Below are 23,022 nucleotides of genomic sequence, written 5' to 3' on the forward strand. Positions count from 1 at the left end.
AGTGGCGATTGCATAAAGTTGTCAGTGCTAACAGGGAAGCAACATTGTGTGAAATTAGTGTTGAAATTAATGTGAGACGTACAACGAACATATCAGTTAGGACAATGCAGTTCAATTTGGCATTAACGGGCTACGGCAGCAGACGACCGACGCGAGTGCCTCTGCTAACAGCAGATCACCTACAGCGCCTTTCCTGGGAACATGACCGTATTGGTTGGACCCTAGATGACTGAAACACCGTGGCCTGGTCAGATGAGTCACAATTTTCGTTGGTAGCAGTTGATGGTGGGATTCAAAAGTGGTGCAGACTCCACGAAGCTTTGGACCCAAGTTGTCAACAAAGTACTATGGAAGCTGGTGGTGGCTCTGGTCCAACTGAAGCGATCATTGACTGTAAATGGTTATGTTCATCTACCTGCAGACCATTTTCAGCCATTCATGAACTTCATGTTCCCAAACAATAACAGAATTTTTTATAGATGACAATGCGCAATGTCACTGGGACATAATGGTTCACGATTGGAATATTCTGGACAGTTCGAGCGAGTGATTTGGCAACCCATATCGCTCGGCAGTACGTAATCGAGAGGTTAATTCGTGAACAAAATTCTACACCGGCAACACTTTCGCAGTTTTGGGCGGCTTAGAGGCAGGATGGCTCAATATTTCTCCAGCGGACTTCCAGCCACTTGTAGAGTTCATACGATATCGAGTTGCTGCACTAGGCAGAGAAAAAGAAGGTCCTACACTATATTAGGAGGTATCCCATGACTTTTGTCATTTGAATGTACTGTCGGAGGGTGGTGACGTGCTCGCCTTCCAAGCAAGCAGGCCCGAGTTCAGTTCCCGGCTGGGTTGGAGATTTTTCTCCGCTCGGGGACTGGGTGTTATGTTGTCCTCATTATCATTTCATTCCCGTCCCTGCGCGCGAGTTGGCCAATGTGGCGTAAAATGAAAGAAGACTTGCACTTGGCGGCCGTACTTCCCCGGATAAGGGCCTCCCGGCCAACAATGCCATACGCTCATTTCCATTTTGTCTTAGGCAGCAATTATGTCTCACACTCCTATAAAGTTTATCGAGACATTTACGCAGTTGTTACCAGGAGACGTGTAGCGTCGCCTTACAGTGGCGTGTGCCCACAGGCCTCGCGGGATTGGCAGAGCGGTCTTGGGCGCTGCAGTCATGGACTGTGCGGCTGGTTCCGGCGGAGGTTCGAGTCCTTCCTCGTGCATGGGTGTGTGTGTTCGTCCTTAGGATAATTTAGGTTAAGTAGTGTGTAAGCTTAGGGACTGATGACCTTAGCAGTTAAGTCTCATAAGATTTCACACACATTTGAACATTTTCGTGTGCCCACAGGCGTGGTGGGCCTGCTGTGGTACTTGTTCTGGCTGTGGCTGAGCTTCGAGAAGCCGTCGAAGCACCCGAGCATATCGGCGCGTGAGCTGCAATACATCGAACAGTCGCTGGGGCAGTCGGTGAACCAGGCCATGCCGACAATGTCGACGACCCCTTGGGGCGCCTTCCTCACGTCACTTCCCGTCTACGCCATCGTCGTGGCCAACTTCTGTCGCTCCTGGAACTTCTACCTGCTCGTTCTCTTCCAGGCGCCCTATCTCCAGAGCTCTTTCAACATGACCATAGAGGAGGTAAGTCTCGAGTTTCTGGATTAACTCTTATTATTCAAGTTAGAATCAGTTATGAAATACAGATTAATAAATTACAACCACAAGAAGACCAAAGTATGCATAACGGTACTGCAGGAAATGACCCAGTAGATACAGAGGAACTTAGTAAAGTACTGAAACCCTTAAAAATGAGGACAGAAGCTGAAGTAATGAAGTTACAAGGTCGGGACTTGAAACCAGGTCTCCTGCTGATGAGGAGTGAATTTTTTGTGTTAGTGAGGGCATCGGTCTAAGTCCGTGCAACTGAGTCTGCCAGAAAGCCAGGGTGGGGTACTGGATTGCACATCTGCCTAGTAAGGGGGGGGACTACGTTCAAGTACGGCTTGGCACGATTTAGTTCATTACTTCAGTTTCCATCAAAGCTAAAGTTGAGACTCAGTGTGTTTCCAGGTAAATGTAACTCCATCAGACCTGTAAATATATGCAGTCCCGCTGGATAAAATGAATTTGGACCTTCTCAAATACGGCAGGATCATTCTTAAAGTATAGTACTTAATATTAGTAATCTAAGTTGGCAGATGGAAATCATACCCAGTTTATGAAGAAAAACTAAAGTAATCTCATTTTTAAAGCAAGGTGAATAAAGTCCTTGTAATAACTATCGTTTAATAAGTCTGCTATATGGTGCGTATATAATATAAGCTAAAATAATAAACAATATATTGAAGATTATAACACACTTTGTCTTACTGGAAGAAAAATATGGATTCAGAAAAGTGAGATCTTGCACAGATAATATATTTAGCTTAAAACAAATACCGGAGTAGAAAATTTAACTTAAAAACTGGTTCACTTCGTTAATTACATAACTTTTTTTTCAGTTCCGTCATTTTGCTGACACAGGGCAGCACCCTCTTTAAAATTTCATGAAGCGTTCGTTAACAATCTGCCACATCTGCGGTACATACGTTTGGCTACTAGTTTCGAACCAGCCGCTTCATTCTCAAGTCTGGCCTATGGAGACTGCACTGACAATACCTGATCTTAATAACAACCATCAACGGCAATACATAAAATCAACGTATCCCTGCTTAGCTAGTCAGGATCAAACTGATTTGCTAAGTCAGCACATGTTGATTTTGACAGTCATTTACGAACATTTTATAAAAATGTATTGCAGTCTCAGTAGGCCAAGCTTGAGAATGAATCAGTGGGTTCGAAACTAGTCGCCAAAGATATGTACTGCAACTGTGACGGATTGTTGATTACATAATATGTTTTGATACGGTAGACAGGGAGCAGTTTTAGAGCATAATGAAAAAAAATTCCTTCCCCAAACACTTTATTCAAGTTATTCGAGATACGTGCGCAAAGACAAAAATTGTTTTGGATCTGGAGCGAAAGAAATTCTAATTAATCAAGGAGTAGGCCAAGGTTGCAGCCCGTCTTCAACTCACCTCAGTATATGCCGAAATTATTGAACCTGCAAACAACATGTCCATCCTGGAATAAAACTGAATAACAATATATACATAAACACCATGCTTTCTGCAGATTCATACTAAATATCATTTGTAAGAGCTATAATTTTCAGATATGTGGGACCACAAAAGTTATGGTACAGCAGAGAAAGTTCCCAATCACAGCCTAGGTAATAAATGACGATCAAACTAGAACAAGTTTCAAGCTTTATTTATCTTGGTTGTAATTTATCTCTTTAAAGATGGTGACGAAGTGAAGAAAAAGTTCAATCGATTTCAGTACATGTGAAGAAAACTTCGGTGAACATTGAAATGTAAGGTGAGAGAACAAATTAACTTAACTTGTATAAGACTACGCCTGTGTCAAACCTCATTATGTATGCAAGCGAGAACGGGGTGAATGGAACAAAGAATCGAAACAGATTTTCATCGTGTTAAATGCGGTTCCTCAAATTAGAGAAAGTTATGAATTAAGTAAAATGAAGCGATGAAGAGATACGGTAGTAATTAAAATAATACATTCTTGCTGAATGACAGAATTTTCTAAACCATGAGAAACGGGAAAAACTGTAGTTTTAGAATGTAGGACAAAATTCTAAAATTTGTAGCGTCCTCCTGGAAGAAGATATGTTGGTCATCTCATGTAGAGATGTCAGCAAAATTGAGGCCAACACAAGCTGACAGCCTGGTCCTGGAGGAGGAAGCAAAATGAAGTAAAAACAACACTCTTAAGTAAATCACAGTTTGGGTTCTGAATTGGTAAAAGTACAGAATTAATCATAGTAGAATTTACAAAAATGATGCTTAATTCTGTTGTATCAGAGAAATTTACTTAGGTCTGACAAAGGCTTTTGATATCGTTTGCCATAAGATGCCACTATATAAGCTACGATGATAACGCACAAGAGGTGTACCTCATGATTAGTTCCTATCATACCTAGAAGAAAAGGCGCAAAGGGTAGAGACAACGTAAACGTCAACTACAGCAAAACATCAGAAACAAAATATATTAACATCAGTGTATTAATATAAGTTTTCCTCAGGACAGTACATTAGGACCAATACTGTTCCTGATACACATCAAAGATTTTCCTAACAGTGTTACTCTAGAAAAAAACAAGAAAACTCTCTCCACACAAAAAGCAAATGCTACCCTTATGGAAATTTACAACTGGGCAATACGCAATAAAGTTGTATTGAAGATAAGGACATCACATGCTATAAATGTCATTTTGAAGAGGAGAAAATGACACTGTTAAATGTAGACTGTGTAACAAACTCAAAATATCTAGTAATGAATATCGATTCTCAAACTGAAGTTTCACGGTTTCGCAATCTTTCGCCTCAGTTTTAGATGTGTTAGGTCTACAGTCAATCAATTGGGAGCATGCAGACATTCAGAGAGGTTATAATTTTCTTAATCAGAACTAACCAAATTTTCTACTGCGTAGTTTTTTTTAAAAGATTATCATTCGTAAAAAAAGTACTATACGCTAATTAACAGTTCGAGAGGGCATACCAGATGACGGCATGCACAGTGTGAACTTCGTTTTCTTATTGTAATATCTCTTCATCTTCTCAACAAGGAATTATGGAAGGAGAAACTTACATCCCACTAACATTAATGACAGAGCGTTCATGAGAGTAAATAATAAAAAAAATGAGGATCAGCAATAAAGATTCAGCATCGACTTCTTACCTTTGATCTATACACTGAAGACCATCACTGAAAAAGACCAAAGCACAGAGAAGTCAGTCGGAAATGCTGAGTTGCGCTGAGAGATTACTTGGCTTTCTATAGCTTCTGATTCCCAATATTCTGCCTTACTTTGTCGCGTGAACCAGGCCACTGGCACAGTTTTTTATTTGAATTGACGGTCGAAATACACAAACAGAGCTTCCATCACCACGGTATCCTCTCATAATCCTGTCATCAGTCTGTAACAGCCAGGGCCTCTAGTCTCACATGAAACATCAATCCTTAGCAGTGGAATTCTTTTCTGGGCAACAAATGCACGAAATATGAATACAGCTTTTAAACTATAGGAAAGGGTAATATAAATAATTCCAAAAATAGTAATCAGGCTCATTGTAAAGATATATTCAAAACCTTGAGGCTTTTAACTAATCCATGTGAGTAGATTTACCAATTAATTATTTGTAAATTTCTATTATTAGCTGTGACATGGGAATGGTAAGGCGCTAGGTGACAAAAACAGGACCTTTAAATCAGAGAAAAATTTTATTTTTGAAAGGTATTCCAGAAAGCGGTGTAAAGAATGAGACATTCAAGTGAATGCAACAAAATTAGAAATACGATTTTAGAATTAAAAACTGAATAATTGAACTTGAGATATCAAACTGCTGACTTCCAGCGCTCTCCGGTGGTTAGTTATCACCATACACCAAAAAAAGCAGAAGCTGAAGTAAAACAGAGAGAAAAACATTTCAGTTAACGTGTGTACCATAATCATAAATCTAACATGAAAGAAATTTAGTTATCAGATCAAAACAGACAATGAGCCTCTATCAAAAAAAAAAAAAATTGAAGAAAATGGATAACGAGGGAAGGTGTGTAAGTAAAGTTTAAATAACACGCCCAACTGGCTTCAGCAACAAGTAGAAAAATTTACCCTAGGTACCAAAGTCAGCACACACCTTACTGATAAATTACAAACCGTACTCGAACACGGTAGATAGCTAGATCTGTAACGTGACATGACAGAGATTTTTAGCAATGTATATAGCTTAATTTTAAACCGAGATTACTAAGGCTAATTCCATTAAGGAAGGCCCAAATAAAATTAACGAGAACGCCAACATGACTTCAATTAAACAGGAAAACTGAACATGAATTTATGCTGAATACTCATTAGATTACAGAAGCAAGTTACAACATTCACAAAATATCAACATGGCTCAAAGCCAAGCCAATACAGAGAAATAACAATGACAAAAAATAATATACCAATGTAAGTAAGGACGACCGGCATACTCCTTTAAAATAACACTTGGGCTAACTCAGGCCCAAAACACAAAGTGTAATGATCCCTAGGGTCCAGCGGATATCCGCGAATGTTCATATATAGTCTACACACTTTTCTCCTCACCGTACTAGTCCAACGGTTGCCAATCTACATCTTCATCTATACGACTACACTGCAGTTCACAATGGAGTGCCTGGCAACAGGTTGATCGAACCACCTTCAAAGTATATCTCTGTCGTTCCACTCTCGAGCAGTAAACGGGAAAAGCGAACACTTAAATCTTTCCATACGAGCTTTCATCTCTCTTATTTTATTACAATGATTATTTCTCCGGGTTTAAATGGGCACAAACAAAATTTTTTCCAATTCGGAGGAAAAAAGTTGGTGATTGAAGTTACATGAGAAGATTCTGCCGCAACGAAAAACACCTGTGTTTTAATGATTGGCACCCCGGTTCACATATCATATCCGTGGTACTCTCTCCCTTTTGTTTCGTGATAATACAAAACGAGTTGTCCTTCTCTGAACTTTTTCGATGCTCTCTGCCAGTCTTATCTTATGCGGATCGCACATCGCGCAGCAGTACTCCAGAAGCGGAAGGACAAACAGAGTGTAGGCAGACTCTTTAATATACCTCTTGTATATTCTAAGTGTTTTGCCAATAAAATGCAGTCTATGGCTGGCCTTCCCCACAATGCTATCCAATTTAAGTTATTCGTAATTGTAATGACTAAGTTTTAATGAAACTCACAGCCTTTAGATTTGAGTGATTTATCATGTATCCGAAATTTAGCGGATTCGTTTTAGTACTCATATGGATAACTTCACACTTTTCATTATGTAGAGTCAACTGACACTTTTCGCACCACACAGATATCTTCTATAAATCACTTTTCAATTGGTTGTGCTCATCTGATGACTTCTAACGAGACGATAAATGACAGGATCATCGAAAAAAGTCTGACAGGGCTGTTCAAATTGTCTCCTACATCGTTTATATAAGTCAGAAATACCAGAGGGAACTTTTGTGCCACCTCCCTGAAGAACACCAGATATCACTTCTGTTTTACTCGATGACTTTCCATCAATTTCTACGAACTGTGACCTTTCTGACAGGAGATCACAACTGAGACGATACTCCGTCAGCACGCAGGTTGATTACGAGTTGCTTGTGAGGAACCGTGACAAAAGCCTCCTGGAAATCTAAAATTATGAAATCAATTTTGAGATCCCTGTCAATAGAACTCATTACTTCATGTGAAAAACAGCCAGTTGTATTTTAAAATAACGATATTTTCTTAATCCGTGATGACTGTTTGACAATAAATGGTTATCTTCGAGGTAACTCATAATGTTCAAGTCTGTACTTTCAGTTCATCCGTGTACTATATGAGCATAAACGACATATTAAATTTCAAGGTCGTCATCCACCAAATACGATCGATGTGCTTCTGCGACATGTATATTCATAGAATAGCGCCACACATTCACTTGAAATGATATATAGTTCCAGCAATTGGTCGTCGCGGCCATGTCCCACGTGACTGCCAGGACTTGACCTCGGATGGCCATCCTCCAGCTTTCGGTGGTAAACAACAGAGACCAAACTGATGCGGGCTGCACTTATGTCGGTGCGACAGAGGGGGCTCGCCCCATGGCGGGTACACGAAAGAGGCTGTTGCTTATAAGAGGCGAACCAAAAAGTTTCCGTTAGAAGGCCCTACTGTCCAGACTCGGTGTGCCAAGAAAGCAAAGTCGCCCTGAACATCGAGGCAACCATCCCACCGACGCACCAGGTTGAAGAGACCGGTCTGGTGAAACATCGTGTCCTGCTGTGTGAAGTAGTCCGTAACTGCCTGCTGACATCATCGTTCGACTGGAATCGTCGATCATTTAAGGCCTTTTTTGAGGGACTTTAAGGCGAGTTGCTTGGATGTGTCTCAGTTGAATTGGTGTAAATTCTGCATTACGACATTTGGGACATGGGATCGATCAGCGTCTTGTGTCTAATAGCGACCAACACGGAACTTGGGGCACCATTTCACAACGGAGGTTTTCTACAGACACGCTGCACCGTACACCTTTTCCATTCTCCGGTGGATGTCTGCCGGTGTTCGTCCTTCGGCAGCCACGAAAAATACTACCACGAAATTAGTCCTGTATGGACGCATTTGGCAATAATGTCGTCATAGTTCACGTTTCGTTATTTATCCCACGCACTACGGAAAGATACGAGCGATACGCTAATCCCTTGCCAACATATCGGTGCTTATTTACCCGCATCGGAGTCGCACTACGTTGCATATACACTGCAACAAACCCTCAAACGGATTTTTTATCGTCCTATATATAATTTGTTTCGATACACAATTTGCCGATGACACTGTAATTCTGTCAGAGAAACCAAAGGACCTGCAGGAGCAGCTGAACGGAATGGGCAGTGTCTTGAAAGGAGGATACAAGATGAACATCAACAAAAGCAAAACGAGGATAATGGAATGTAGTCGAATTAAATCGGGTGATGCTTCGGGAATTAGATTATGAAATGAGACACTTAAAGTAGTAACGAGTTTTGCTATTTGGGGAGCAAAATAACTGATGATGGTCGAAGTAGAGAGGATATAAAATGTATACTGGCAATGGCAAGGAAAGTGTTTCTGCAGAAGAGAAATTTGTTAACATCGAGTATAGATTTAAGTGTCAGGAAGTGTTTTCTCAAAGTATTTGTATGGAGTGTAGCCATGTATGGAAGTGAAACGTGGACATAAATAGTTTAGACAAAAAGAGAATATAAGCTTTTGAAATGTGGTGCTACAGAAGAATGCTGAAGATTAGATGGGTTGATCACGTAACTAATGAGGAGGTATTGAATAGAATTGGGGAGAAGATAAATTTGTGGCACAACTTGACTAGAAGAAGGGATTTGTTAGTAGGACTTATTCTGAGGCATCAAGAGATGTCCAATTTAGTATTGGAGGGCAGTGCGGAGGGTAAAATTCGTAGAGGGAGACCAAGAGATGAGTTCACTAAACAGATTCAGAAGGATGTAGGTTGCAGTAGGTATGGCGAGATGAAGAAGCTTGCACAGGATAGAGTATCATGGAGAGCTGCATCAAACCAGTCTCTGGACTGAAGACCACAACAACAACAACACAATGATTACCGCAAAGCCGCATTTACACATACTGCAGAAGGTTCGATAGCGAACGCCAAACTTTACTACAGAAATTTGTAATTCATTGTTCTCTTTTAACACGTAAAAATGGCAGTTATTTTTTTGTACAATTTTTGTAATATAGTGTCTCGGTTTGCGCTTAAAAACACTGACAGACTTGGTTTTCAACTACGTTGCTCATAATAAGTCAATTTTACAACAAAATACGCGTGAGAGAAAAATCACAGAATGTCACGCCTGTTGATCATAGCTTAAGACGAAACACTCTCCCAACATAAGTGATCTCGGGCTATCGTCACAGATATGTAAAGCAGTGATCAGAGGTTCAAGTCCAGTCTGACAGATGAATATGATTTTTAACAAAGCTGCCACTGCATCTGTCCTCAACATGAGCACAAAATTAAAGATATTGATGATTAAAAATTACAAAAACGTATTTTTTTACAAACACAGAGAAGATGGACGCGAATTAGACCGTTGGAAGTCTTGTGAGGCCTGCTACACGAATGCCATTCTGAAATATGTTCACTTAATGAAATCATGTTAAAAGAAACAATTTCCAGTAAATTGAAAATGAAGCTGGAAGTTCGTAAATTAGACATATTTGTTATACCAATGGTAGGTCTCACAGATACTTCAGTGAAGATACAAAGTCGCAAGCGGTACCACAACATTTCCAATTTTCATCTCAGTATGGGAAGCCATTGCACATGCCCCTTATTCTCAAGCAACGATATTAAATTATAGTTTGTGTTTTATTGTATGTCTTTACGGCGAAAAGATAACCTCGTACACTTTCAGCACAGATTCTTTTCCCATTTTACTTTTTTTGTGTTTACACTTGATTTACCCCAACTCAAAATCGGGGCTAATGCCATAAAATTAAAGGAAACCATGTACCTCTTGCTAAATTTTAAAGTTCCAATCTCCTTCGAAATGCCGTCGAACCAGTATTGTGATAGCAAACATTGTGCTTCTGGTGGCTTATTTCATCAGGAAAGATATTCGCTGTCAGAGGTAACTACCACATTGCATCCAACAGGAATCTTACCGTACTGGAGAGCTAGTTGTGTAAGCCGTCGTTTACCCTCTTGCGCAGACGGGATTCGTCGGCGCGCTGCCCCACTTGCTGATGACGATCATCGTGCCTCTGGGAGGTATGCTGGCAGATCACGTCCGCAAGAAGGGCTACCTGACCACCACCAACGTGCGCAAGGTGTTCAACTGCGGCGGCTTCGGCATGGAGGCGTGCTTCTTCATGGTGGTGGCCTACGCGCAGACCAAGGTGGCCGCCACGGTAGCGCTCACCCTCGGCGTCGCTTTCAGCGGCTTCGCCATCTCCGGTGAGTCACCTGCAGTCGCATACAGTTTTATAGTGCTACAACAACCTTACGGTTCACGCACATAAATTATGATCTAAATCCTACACAATTATCTTTTTTTATCTCAAGGTAGCAATTTTAGCCTACGTTCTCAATTATTTCCTGGATTGTTGGATGTCTTGCAATCCCTGTGCTTCTCTACATTTTTTTATCCTCTCCAGCTCCCTCTAGTTCCATGAAAGTTATTTGCTGATGTCTCGCAACACGTTTCCTATCAGCCCACTCCCCGACTTGACACCTCGCTGTGATATGTAGGAATGCGGTTCTGCTCCGTCGCGTGGTGTTACCTGCGGTTAAACAATTACTTATAAAAAATGGCCTGGGTATATGTTTATTCCAATCTTCTATCAGTCCATCTCCTCTCTTTCCCCACCACTCCCCATCTCCACCACTCCCCTCTCTGTCCACCTGCTCCTTTCCCACTCTCTATCGGTTTCTTCCTCCCACTCTCTACGTCCATCTTCTTCTCCCCTCTCTCCCTCTCCGCCTCCTCTTCCTCTCGCTCCATCTCCTTCTACCCCCTCTCTCTGTTCATCTCCTGCTCTTTTCTTTCTCTACCCACCTTCTCCTCTTCCCTCTGCATCTCCTCTCTGAGCCAATTTCCTCCTTTCTCTCTCTGTCCATTTCCTCCCCCCTCTCTCCTTCCACTTACTCCTCCTTCCTTATCTGTATCCATTTCCTCCATGTCTATCCATCTCCTACCCCTTTTCTCTCCAAGTTATCACCCCCACCCCAACAGGAAGATGGTGGTTCTTACCCTCACAGTATTTTTCTCCAGAACGTAAGTAGTATGTCTACTAAAACTGGTTTAAAACGTTTCATGGGTTTAGAATGGGCCTATTACTCGTGCTTTGCTCACATACGCACATGTCAAGTGAATATTTGTACGCATATTTTACCGTATCTCTAGCGAATTTCGCTCTGAAGTTTCATATTCAAGCATATCGATATTTATAACTTTGTAGTTCCTCAACTAAGTGCCGGATAAGCATATAAAAATGGTTCAAATGGCTCTAATCACTATGAGACTTAACATTTGAGGTCAGCAGTCCCCTGGACTTAGAACTACTCAAACCCAACTAACCTAAGTATGTCACACACATCCATACCCGAGGCAGGATTCGAACCTGCGACTGTATCAGCAGCGCGGTTCCGGACTGAAGCGCCTAGAACCGCTCGGTCACAGTGTCCAGAGATAAAGATATAATTTCGGTGATAAATTCACTGTTATATGCGAATACTATCTACAAAATGCTTTGCGAATAAGGTTAGTAGTCAGGAAGTGATAAACTAAAACGTCATTCATGAAGCAGTGATAAACTATTTCCCTTCTTCCGTTTGTGGGGATTCTCAGCGAGCAAAAGTTCCATAAGGATTTGATATTATGTGTTAAGTTCGTTGCACTGGATGAGTAAAGTATGGGCTTCGAAGTTAGTCGGCTACACCTCATTTTCACCCCCATCTTATCCCTTTTGATGGCTAAGTATGTATATTGTAGGCTATTTGTAAATATATATATATTAGGCAATATATATAATATTAATATTTTATTAATTATATTAAATTAATTTATATATTAAGCTATGTGTTTATCAGTATATAAGCTATTTCCATTCTCAGTTTCATCCCAATACGTCCAACCGCTTCAGCGTGAAGGAGTGAAAAAGCACAGTAACTATCTTTCTTACACCTCTCTCTCTCTCTCTCTCTCTCTCTCACACACACACACACACACACACACACACACACACTGTGTTTCACATAGACTGGCTCTGTCAACTGTATGAAGCCAAAGGATGATTGAGTGCAACACTGTCAGATCAGATACACTGGAAAATTTTGTGCTTGTACAATTATCCATAGCCATATTGTCAACTAAGTCGTTAAGTTTGATAAATTTTGTTGTTGTACTTTCGCTTTATTTTTTTCCATGTTCTCAGTATTAAGAAAACAGCCATAATCGCGATTTTTTATTTATTTAGTGCCGACCGGTTTCAGCCCATCGCAGGAGCCATCTTCAGGGCGAACATATGGTCAACTGCTGGTGGGGTCACGTCTACCGAGGTGTGGCAGGAGATACTAAATAAATAAAAAATCGTGATTAAGACTGTTTTCTTAATACTGAGTTAATTTATAGCAATCGCTGTTTCTCCACAACCATGTTGTACAAACATCTTTTTCCATGTAGACAGATCAGGGTCCTCCCTGTGAGAGCCGTGAGTTCAGCTACGTGACGGACCTGTAGAAATAATCACTCTGAATAGACACAGCCAACAAGTTTAGCAACATTTCAAGAAAAGTTCTTCAGCGCTTTTATGTTCCATACATTCTTCCTCGGCTTACACTGACAAGATTCGAAACATCCAATTCTTTGGATTATCTAATCAGCTATGCGTACAGCAGCATCCACCGCAATCGTTTTAATTTAACTGAATGTTGGTGAGAAAGTAATATGTGTACCTTCATTCACAAAACTCTGTAGATGTTTTTCAAGAAATTTATGGACGTTTTGCGTGCCAAGAACGCGGATATCAACGCTTCATGATACAAGGATTGTTGTTTGGTCAACGAAAACAACAGAAGTTGCGAGGCGAACAGTACGAGCCAGAGCTATGTGGTACGGACCTGGGCTCGTTCTGAGAATGCAGGTAACAGTCATGACGTGCCCCCTCCTGGTTACCCTATGGCAAAAACTGAGGCAGATGACCGGTGTATGCGATTTCTAACCCGCACCATCTCCGACCCGACTCCACCGAAATGACAACAGATTTGTGAGGGCGACTGGGAGGCACGTGCCCAACCAAACCATACGAAATAGACTCAAAACACTTACTTTAACCAAGACTGCCATAGAGAATACCAGACCTTAAACCAAGACACCATGCTGAATGGTACAAGCTCACTAAGAATTGACTACTTAATCTTACGGCAAAATTCTCTTCACAGATGCCACATATATCGGACACTGTATCACTATCGTTTGGAGGAAACCTGGTAGTCCTGCATGCCAGAGATATCGCGTTAATCGACTACAGTAAGGTGACGTATCACTGATGTTCTAGGGTGGTATTACGTGGGGCCGTCAATATAGGTCAAACTCAACGCTCTGTAGTACAAGAAAAACATCCTCCAACCCATCAAAAAAAAAAAATGGTTCAAATGGCTCTGAGCACTATGGGACTCAACTGCTGAGGTCATTAGTCCCCTAGAACTTAGAACTAGTTAAACCTAACTAACCTAAGGACATCACAAAAATCCATGCCCGAGGCAGGATTCGAACCTGCGACCGTAGCGGTCTTGCGGTTCCAGACTGCAGCGCCTTTAACCGCACGGCCACTTCGGCCGGCCCTCCAACCCATCACTGAAATATTCCATCAGCATTTCGAGGATGAATTCAAGTTTATCGCTGCGAACTCTCGAGTCCATCGTGCAGCCATACTCAGCTCTCTCGTCAGTCACAAACTGGATTGACCAACCTGTTCCCCCACCATGAATCCCATCGGACAGTCTTGTGATGCAAGGGGGTTGGACAAAATTATGAACACACCGCAATAAATGCATAGGTGCTAGCCGAACCTGCAGGTGGCGCTGTTGTACTTGAACATGATCTCCAACCGTGCAACGACCTCAATCCGTTGCAAGTGCCCTGTGTGGTTGTGAACGTATATTGTAGGAACTAAGTGAATTCGAACGTGGACGCTCCCGTAACCAAGGGAGCAGACGTACTTGGCGTATCAAGAGGAACTGTATAGAAGTTTTATACTGCACGCAGGGAAAGCGGAGAAACATCATCCTCCAAACAGTAACTGGAACGGAAGTCTATGTTGATTGACCGTGAAGAGGATTTTGAGGAAAAATAAGAGATCGACAGCTGTACAAATCACTACCGAACTGAATGTCGTACTAGCTAACTGATTCAGCGCCAAAACAACACGAATGGAGCTCCATAAACAGCGAATTTCAGCGAGAGCTGGAATTCCAAAACCACTCATCAGTGATGGAAATGGCCGTAACAAAAAGACGTGAAACCCAAGCCGTAAAACCTGGACTATGGAGCAATGGAAGGAAGTTATTTGGTCGGATGTCTCTTCTTTCATACTGTTTCTAGCCGAGTTCACGTCTCAGGAGTGAAACACAGCGGGGCTCGGGGATGAAAGGTGTCAACTGTTACGTGACAGTATTAACTGACCATTTGCATCCATCGGTAAAGTGTTTGTTCCCCAGTTGTGATACTGTGTTCCAAGTCGACAGGGTCCCTCTTCACACAGCACGCATCGCCAAGGACTAGTTTTGTGAGCACGAGGGTGAAGTGTCCCATCTCCCAATCACCACCGTCACCAGATTTCAAATTATTGAGCGTTTGTGGTCAATTTGGAGAGAAAAGTGTGTGATCTACCTCCATCGTCGTTACCTTAACTTGCCACTATTTTGAAGGACGAGTGGTATAAGATTCCCTCAAAAACTTTATACGAGACAGCTGGAAACTGTTTTCAATGTGAAATGGCTTCGTTCACAGTATTAGGGATGTTAATGTGTCGTGCTTTCGATGTTTCCCTATCTTTCTCCAGTCCCTGGATTTAAAAGGTGTTTGCTAGGTCATTTCGATCCAACATGAATGCACACAGGGATGCAACTGAAGAATAAGATAAATTAGAACATCAGTCCTTACAGTTCATAAAGGGGCATTGACACTGAGCCGGCCGATGTGGCCGTGCGGTACTAGGCGCTGGAACCGCGTGACCGCTACGGTCGCAGGTTCGAATCCTGCCTCGGGCATGGATGTGTGTGATGTCCGTGGCTTAGTTAAGTTTAATTAGTTCTAAGTTCTAGGCGACTGATGACCGCAGAAGTTAAGTCGCATAGTGCTCAGAGCCATTGACACTGAGGTGACAAAAGTCATAGGATGGCCATATGTACATATACAGATGGCGCTAGTACCGCGTACACAAGTTGTAAAACGGGCAGTGCGTTGGCGGAGTTGTCACTTGTACTCAGGCGATTCATGTGAGAAGGTTTCGTACCTGATTACGGCCGCACGACAGTATTTAACAACTCTGAAACAGAAATAGGAGTTGCAGTTGGGCTCATGAGACATTATATTTCGGAAATCGTTAGGGAATTCAGTACTGTGAGATTTACAGTGTCAAGAGTGTGCCGAACATACCAAATTCCAGACTTTACTTCTCACCTCAGACAATGGAATGGCCGATGCCCTTACGCTGGCTCTCTGCTTTGTTTTATTATTGCTCGCGTAACAACTAATATATGACATAAAATATGTTGCTACGAAAAGAGCCCTGAAATACTTTTTAGGGATTCTGTGCTGTGACTTTCTTTGGATCATTAATTTTCAACAAAACGAAATATATTATGTTCTTATTATTCTGCATCTGGCTTTTTATTAAAGGAACATTGTTTCGTTACTGTAACTCGCTATAAAGCTCAACATATCTACCTTACTTTACAGTTACTGAAAAGGTTACTGAAAATTATTTAGTTATCAATACTGATGTTACAGTACGCAATGTTTGTTCAACATCAAAATTTGCAGTGGATTTTTGTTAACAGTAAAACACCAATAAGTACCACGACTAACACGAGAACATGAGACTATTATCAGAGAAAAAGATGTTTTTACTATGATGTTTGCCAGACCAGAACTACGCACAGCAAGTTTTCTTTTATGTTATGAAGATAAATTACCTTTTTGCACTGTTAATAATACACTCCTGGAAATGGAAAAAAGAACACATTGACACCGGTGTGTCAGACCCACCATACTTGCTCCGGACACTGCGAGAGGGCTGTACAAGCAATGATCACACGCACGGCACAGCGGACACACCAGGAACCGCGGTGTTGGCCGTCGAATGGCGCTAGCTGCGCAGCATTTGTGCACCGCCGCCGTCAGTGTCAGCCAGTTTGCCGTGGCATACGGAGCTCCATCGCAGTCTTTAACACTGGTAGCATGCCGCGACAGCGTGGACGTGAACCGTATGTGCAGTTGACGGACTTTGAGCGAGGGCGTATAGTGGGCATGCGGGAGGCCGGGTGGACGTACCGCCGAATTGCTCAACACGTGGGGCGTGAGGTCTCCACAGTACATCGATGTTGTCGCCAGTGGTCGGCGGAAGGTGCACGTGCCGTCGACCTGGGACCGGACCGCAGCGACACACGGATGCACGCCAAGACCGTAGGATACTACGCAGTGCCGTAGGGGACCGCACCGCCACTTCCCAGCAAATTAGGGACACTGTTGCTCCTGGGGTATCGGCGAGGACCATTCGCAACCGTCTCCATGAAGCTGGGCTACGGTCCCGCACACCGTTAGGCCGTCTTCCGCTCACGCCCCAACATCGTGCAGCCCGCCTCCAGTGGTGTCGCGACAGGCGTGAATGGAGGGACGAATGGAGACGTGTCGTCTTCAGCGATGAGAGTCGCTTCTGCCTTGGTGCCAATGATGGTCGTATGCGTGTTTGGCGCCGTGCAGGTGAGCGCCACAATCAGGACTGCATACGACCGAGGCACACAGGGCCAACACCCGGCATCATGGTGTGGGGAGCGATCTCCTACACTGGCCGTACACCACTGGTGATCGTCGAGGGGACACTGAATAGTGCACGGTACATCCAAACCGTCATCGAACCCATCGTTCTACCATTCCTAGACCGGCAAGGGAACTTGCTGTTCCAACAGGACAATGCACGTCCGCATGTATCCCGTGCCATCCAACGTGCTCTAGAAGGTGTAAGTCAACTACCGTGGCCAGCAAGATCTCCGGATCTGTCCCCCATTGAGCATGTTTGGGACTGGATGAAGCGTCGTCTCACGCGGTCTGCACGTCCAGCACGAACGCTGGTCCAACTGAGGCGCCAGGTGGAAATGGCATGGCAAGCCGTTCCACAGGACTACATCCAGCATCTCTACGATCGTCTCCATGGGAGAATAGCAGCCTGCATTGCTGCGAAAGGTGGATATACACTGTACTAGTGCCGACATTGTGCATGCTCTGTTGCCTGTGTCTATGTGCCTGTGGTTCTGTCAGTGTGATCATGTGATGTATCTGACCCCAGGAATGTGTCAATAAAGTTTCCCCTTCCTGGGACAATGAATTCACGGTGTTCTTATTTCAATTTCCAGGAGTGTATATCATCCACAGCCCGCGTCCATCTGTAAAACACATAATAAAATCTGCTGCTCTGCTCTGCAATTCCGAAAGCTAAAACAAATAATTTTAGTTCACTATTACCTGACCGCTTCTTTGCGGTATGATTGGTTTCATTTAATGCAATTTGATTGCGCCGCGGCAGCGGCTCGTTCGTTCGTAGCGCAGCTCTGCACCACGAATAATATTTAAATAACTGAAAACGTCTTAAAAGGATGGGATAAAATACCAGGCAAGCTTATTACAAATTATAATGCAAGTTTTCACTAAGTAACTCTATTCAAAACATTTAGACAGATTAAATTATTACGCACCTTTACAATGAGTAGCTAATGGCTTACGTCTCTCAATCTTGACAAAAGGATGCTACGCAAGCGTACAATATAACGTCACAGGCTCGTCCTACTCACGTAACTGCAGGAAGACGACGGAGAAATTAATGTTCGGTCACTACTATTCATACTCGTTGTGACCTATTCTCATCTTTGTTTGATATTTAATAATAATCGTCTGTGGCGGTTTCAGTGTTCGCCGACGCAGATATTATATTTAAAAAAATCGGTACATAATTCTATACAAGTATAAAACATGACACATAATGGTTTCTCTTCATTACATAAAGTTCACACAATCATTGTCCACGAAATTACAATCATCCAGTTCAATTACTCTTTTCTCCTTTTTTACCACATATAATGTGTTTTGCCAGAAGACGTTACAGCCATCACTTAACGACCGAGAGCAGCTCCGGTTGCTTAGAGTTATCAGTGCTAACAGACAAGCAACACTGCACGATATAACCGCAGACACCGATGTGGGATGTACGACGCACGTGTCCGTTAGGACAGAGCGGCGAAATTATGCGTTAACGAGCCAAAGCAACAGACGACACCCGCGAATGTCTTTGCACGACATCGGCAGCGGCGCCTCCCCTGGCTTCGTGATCATATCGGTTGAAACCTAGACGACTGGAACACCGTGGACCGGTCAGATGCATCAAATTTCGATTGGTGAGAGTTGATGGTGGAGTTCGGGTGTGGCCCACACACCATGAAAGTATGAACCCGCGTTGTCAACAAGGCACTGTGCAAGCTGGGGTTGACTCAATAATGGTGTAGGCCGTGTTCACGTGGTACGGACTTGAACCTCTGGTCCAGTTGAATCGATTATTGACAGAAAATCGCTACTTGGATTTCCAGCCATTCAAGGACTTCATGTTTCGGAACAACGACAGAATTTTTATGTATGAGAACGCGCCATGTCATTCGGCCACAATTGTTCAAGAATGGTTTGAAGAACATTCTGGATTATTCGAGCGAATGACTTGGCCACCGATTGAACACTTAAGGGTCATAACTGAGTGGTCAATTCATGCAAGAAATCCTGCAACGGCAACACTTTCGCAATTACGAAAAGCTATAGAGGCAACATGACTCAATATCTGTGCTGGGGACTTCCAACAGGTGGCCGAGCGGTTCTAGGAGCTACAGTCTGGTACCACATGACCGGTACGGTCGCAGGTTCGAATCCTGCCTCTGGCATGGATGTGTGTGATGTCCTTAGGTTAGTCAGGTTTAAGTAGTTCTAGGTTCTAGGGGGCTGATGACCTTAGAAGTTAAGTCCCATAGAGCTCAGAGCCATTTGAACAATTTTTTGACTTCTAACGACACATGTGGAGTCCATGCCACGTCGAGATGCTGCACTAACCCGGGAAAAAGGTGGTCCGACACGATTTTAGGAGGTTTCCCAAGACTTTTCTCATCTCGCTGTATGCTATGGAAATGAGCGTTTTCGTCATTGGCCGGGAGGCCCCTTACGGGGCAGGTCCGGCCGTCTTAGTGCAGGTCTTATTACATTGGGCGACCTGCGCGCCGGATGCGGATGAAATGATGATGAAGACAACACAACATCCAGTCCCTGAGCAGAGAAAATCCTCGACCCAACCGGGAATCGAAACCGGACCCCTTAGGACGGCAGGCCATCACGCTGACCATTCAGCTATCGGGGCGGACGGTTTATGTTATAAAACAGGGTTACTTCAATAAAAGAGTTTTTTGTTTGTTTTAGAGTATAGTAGGAATGATTTATGTGGATTTGGTTGTCAATAAATTAGAAGATCCATTAATTATTAATTATCTTTCACCATTGGACAGAGTGCCTTACAGCCTTCGTTTGAGTGGTAATGTATAGCTTTGTTTACATGTGTATAGCTGTTTAATCTAACTCCCAATCAGATGTTGCATATTGATTTCTTAATCGCAGTTAACTGCTGACTCATCAAACGGTCTGTTTGCCTCTTGTTGCAGGGTTCAACGTGAACCACCTGGACATCGCGCCACGGTACGCCAGTATCCTGATGGGCATGTCCAACGGGATCGGCACCATCGCCGGCCTCATCTGCCCCATCGCCATCGATAACATCACCAAAGACCATGTGAGGAGCTCTCGTAATGCGCCGTTCAGCCACTAGCATTCGGATAAATGTTACTCGGATTCCTGTCCGCGCCAGATTTTTTTGTAAGCTCAAGACGTCAACGGCTTCCTCTGTCAGCACTGTCGAGAGTTAAGCACTGTTCTTTTAGGGCGTCTGTAATTTACCGAATTATGTCATGGAAAAGGCTTGAAGAAAGGGAACTTCCATATGATACTCGACTTTACTACAAGGACGATATCTTTGACAACAGTTAGTGGTTCCTTTTTGCTCTTTTGAGTCATCAGTCTTCTAACCCGTTTGATACGGCCCGCCACGAATTCTTCTTCCGTGCCAACCCTTTATCTCAGACTAGCACTTACAACCTTCGTCCTCAATTATTTGCGGTATATATTCCAATCTCCGTCTTCCTCTACAGTTTTTCCCCTCTACAGTTCCCTATAGTACTATGGAAGTTATTCCTTGCTATCTTAACAGATGTTCTATCATCTTGTCCCTCCTTGTCAACGTTCTACGTCTAAATCTACATGGTAAATCTGCAATTCACACTTAAGTGCCTGGCAGAGGGTTCATCGAACAATTTTCATACTACTTCTCTACCATTCCACTCTCCAATGGCGCGTTCGAAAAAGAAACACCAAAATCTTTCCGTTCGAGCTCTGATTTCTCTTATTTTATTATGATGATCATTTATCCCTGCGTAGTTGAGTGTCAAAAAAATATTTCCGCATTCGGAAGAGAAACTTGGTGATTGAAATTTCGTAAATAGGTCTCGCCGCAAAGAAAACCGCTTTTGTTTTAGTGACTGCCACCCCCACTCGCGTATCATATCAGTGGCACTCTCACACCTATTGAGCGATACCACAAAATGAGCTGCCCTTCTTTGCACTTTTTCGATGTCCACCATCAATCCTACCTTGTAAGGATCCCATACCGCGCAGCAATATTCCAGCAGAGGACGGACAAGTGTAATGTAGGATGTCTCTTTAATGGGTTTGTCGCATCTTCTAAGTGTTCTGCCAACAACGCGCAGTTTTTGTTTCGCCTTCCCCACTATATTATCTATGTGGTCTTTCCAATTTAAGTTGCTCTTAATTGTAATTCCTAGGTATTTAGTCGAATTGACAGCCCTTAGATTTGTACGATTTGTCGTATATCTTTTAGTGCCCATGCGTATGACCTCGCACTTTTCTTTGTTTAGTGCCAATTGCCACTTTTGGCACCATACAGAAATTCTCTCTAGATCATTTCGTAATTGTAATTGATTGTTTGATGATTTTAGTAGACGGTAAATTACAGCGTTATCTGCAAACAATCTAAGGGAGCTGCTCAATTATCACCTAGTCATTTATGCAAATCAGGAACAGCAGAGGGCCCTATGACACTACCTTGCGGAACGCCAGATACCACTTCTGTTCTACTCGATGATTTACCGTCTATCACTACGAACTGTGACCTCTCTGAGAGGAAATCACTGATCCAGTCACACAACTGAGACGATACTTCATATGCACGCAATTTGATTAATAGTCGCTTGTGAGGAATGGTATCAAACGCCCTCTGGAAATCTAGGAATACGGAATCGATCTGAGATCCCTTGTAGACAGCACTCATTACTTCATGGGAATAAAGAGCTAGCTGTGTTGCACAAGAACGATATTTTCTGAATCCGTGTTGGTTATGTACCAATAAGTCATTTTCTTCAAGGTTTAAAAATGGTTCAAATGGCTCTGAGCACTTTGGGACTTAACATCTGAAGTCATCAGTCCCCTTGAACTTAGAACTACTTAAACCTAACTAACCTAAGGACATCACACACATCCATGCCCGAGGCAGGATTCGAACCTGCGACCGTAGCGGTCGCGTGGTTCCAGACTGAAGCGCATAGAACCGCTCGGCCACAGCGGCCGGCTTTCTTCAAGGCGATTCATAATGTTCGAGTACAGTATATGTTCCAAAATCCTTCTGCAAATTGAGGTCAGTGGTAGTGATATGGGTCTGTACTTCAATGGGTTACTCTTATTTCCTGTCTTGAATATTGGTGTGACCCGTGCTACTTTCCAGTCTTTAGGAACAGACCTTTCGACAAGTGAGCGGTTGTATATGATTGCTAAGAAAGGCGCTATTGTGTCTGCATACCCTGAAAGGAAACTGATTGGTATACCATCTGGACCGGAAGACTTTCCTTTCTTAAGTGATGTGAGTTGTTTCGCGACACCTAAGATATCTACTTTTATGTCGCTCATGCTAACAGCTGTTCTGGGTTTCGAATTCTGGAATATTTACTTCGTCTTCTTTCATTTTCCATATACTCATTTCCTCCCCGATTTTGCGGAGAACCTATTCATTTTTACCTTATCAATCCACTTAATTTCAACTTTCTTCTATACAACCAAATCTAAAATACTTCTATTCCCTTCTGTTTCTGTTTTCCCACAGTCCATGATTCACTACCGTGCTCCAAACGCACAGCCTCAGAATTTCCTTCCTCAAATTAAGATCAATGTTTCATACTAGTTCACTTCTCTCGGTCAGAAATACCCATTTTGTTGTTGATAATTCTTCCGGGTTATATGGCCGTAGTCCATGGAATACTTCTATTCCTAACGTTTCGTCCAATACTACGTTGGACATCCTCAGAGGTATGGCTGGTCCTGTTGAGTCCTGCCGACTGACGAGTCGGGCGTCGTAGAGCGGCCTAAATACCGAGGAAAGTGGGCGTGGTCTAGCTTACACATAGTAGCGGAGAGAAAACTAGTCAAAGATAAAATGTAA

The 23,022-nt window shown here is 42.9% G+C and overlaps 1 protein-coding gene across 1 annotated transcript in view; it reads left to right on the top strand.

Annotated features, from left to right (window-relative positions):
- LOC126195661 (vesicular glutamate transporter 1) overlaps positions 1–23,022 on the top strand; it is a 213,356-nt gene that overhangs the window by 142,197 nt on the left and 48,137 nt on the right. The window contains exons 8-10 of the mRNA XM_049934286.1: positions 1,358–1,647; positions 10,369–10,612; positions 20,123–20,250. Coding sequence (XP_049790243.1) covers positions 1,358–1,647; positions 10,369–10,612; positions 20,123–20,250 — 662 coding nt within the window. The remainder of the gene's footprint in view (positions 1–1,357; positions 1,648–10,368; positions 10,613–20,122; positions 20,251–23,022) is intronic.

This window comes from Schistocerca nitens, chromosome 7, assembly GCF_023898315.1.
Source record: "Schistocerca nitens isolate TAMUIC-IGC-003100 chromosome 7, iqSchNite1.1, whole genome shotgun sequence".
Classification (NCBI taxonomy): Eukaryota; Metazoa; Arthropoda; class Insecta; order Orthoptera; family Acrididae; genus Schistocerca; species Schistocerca nitens.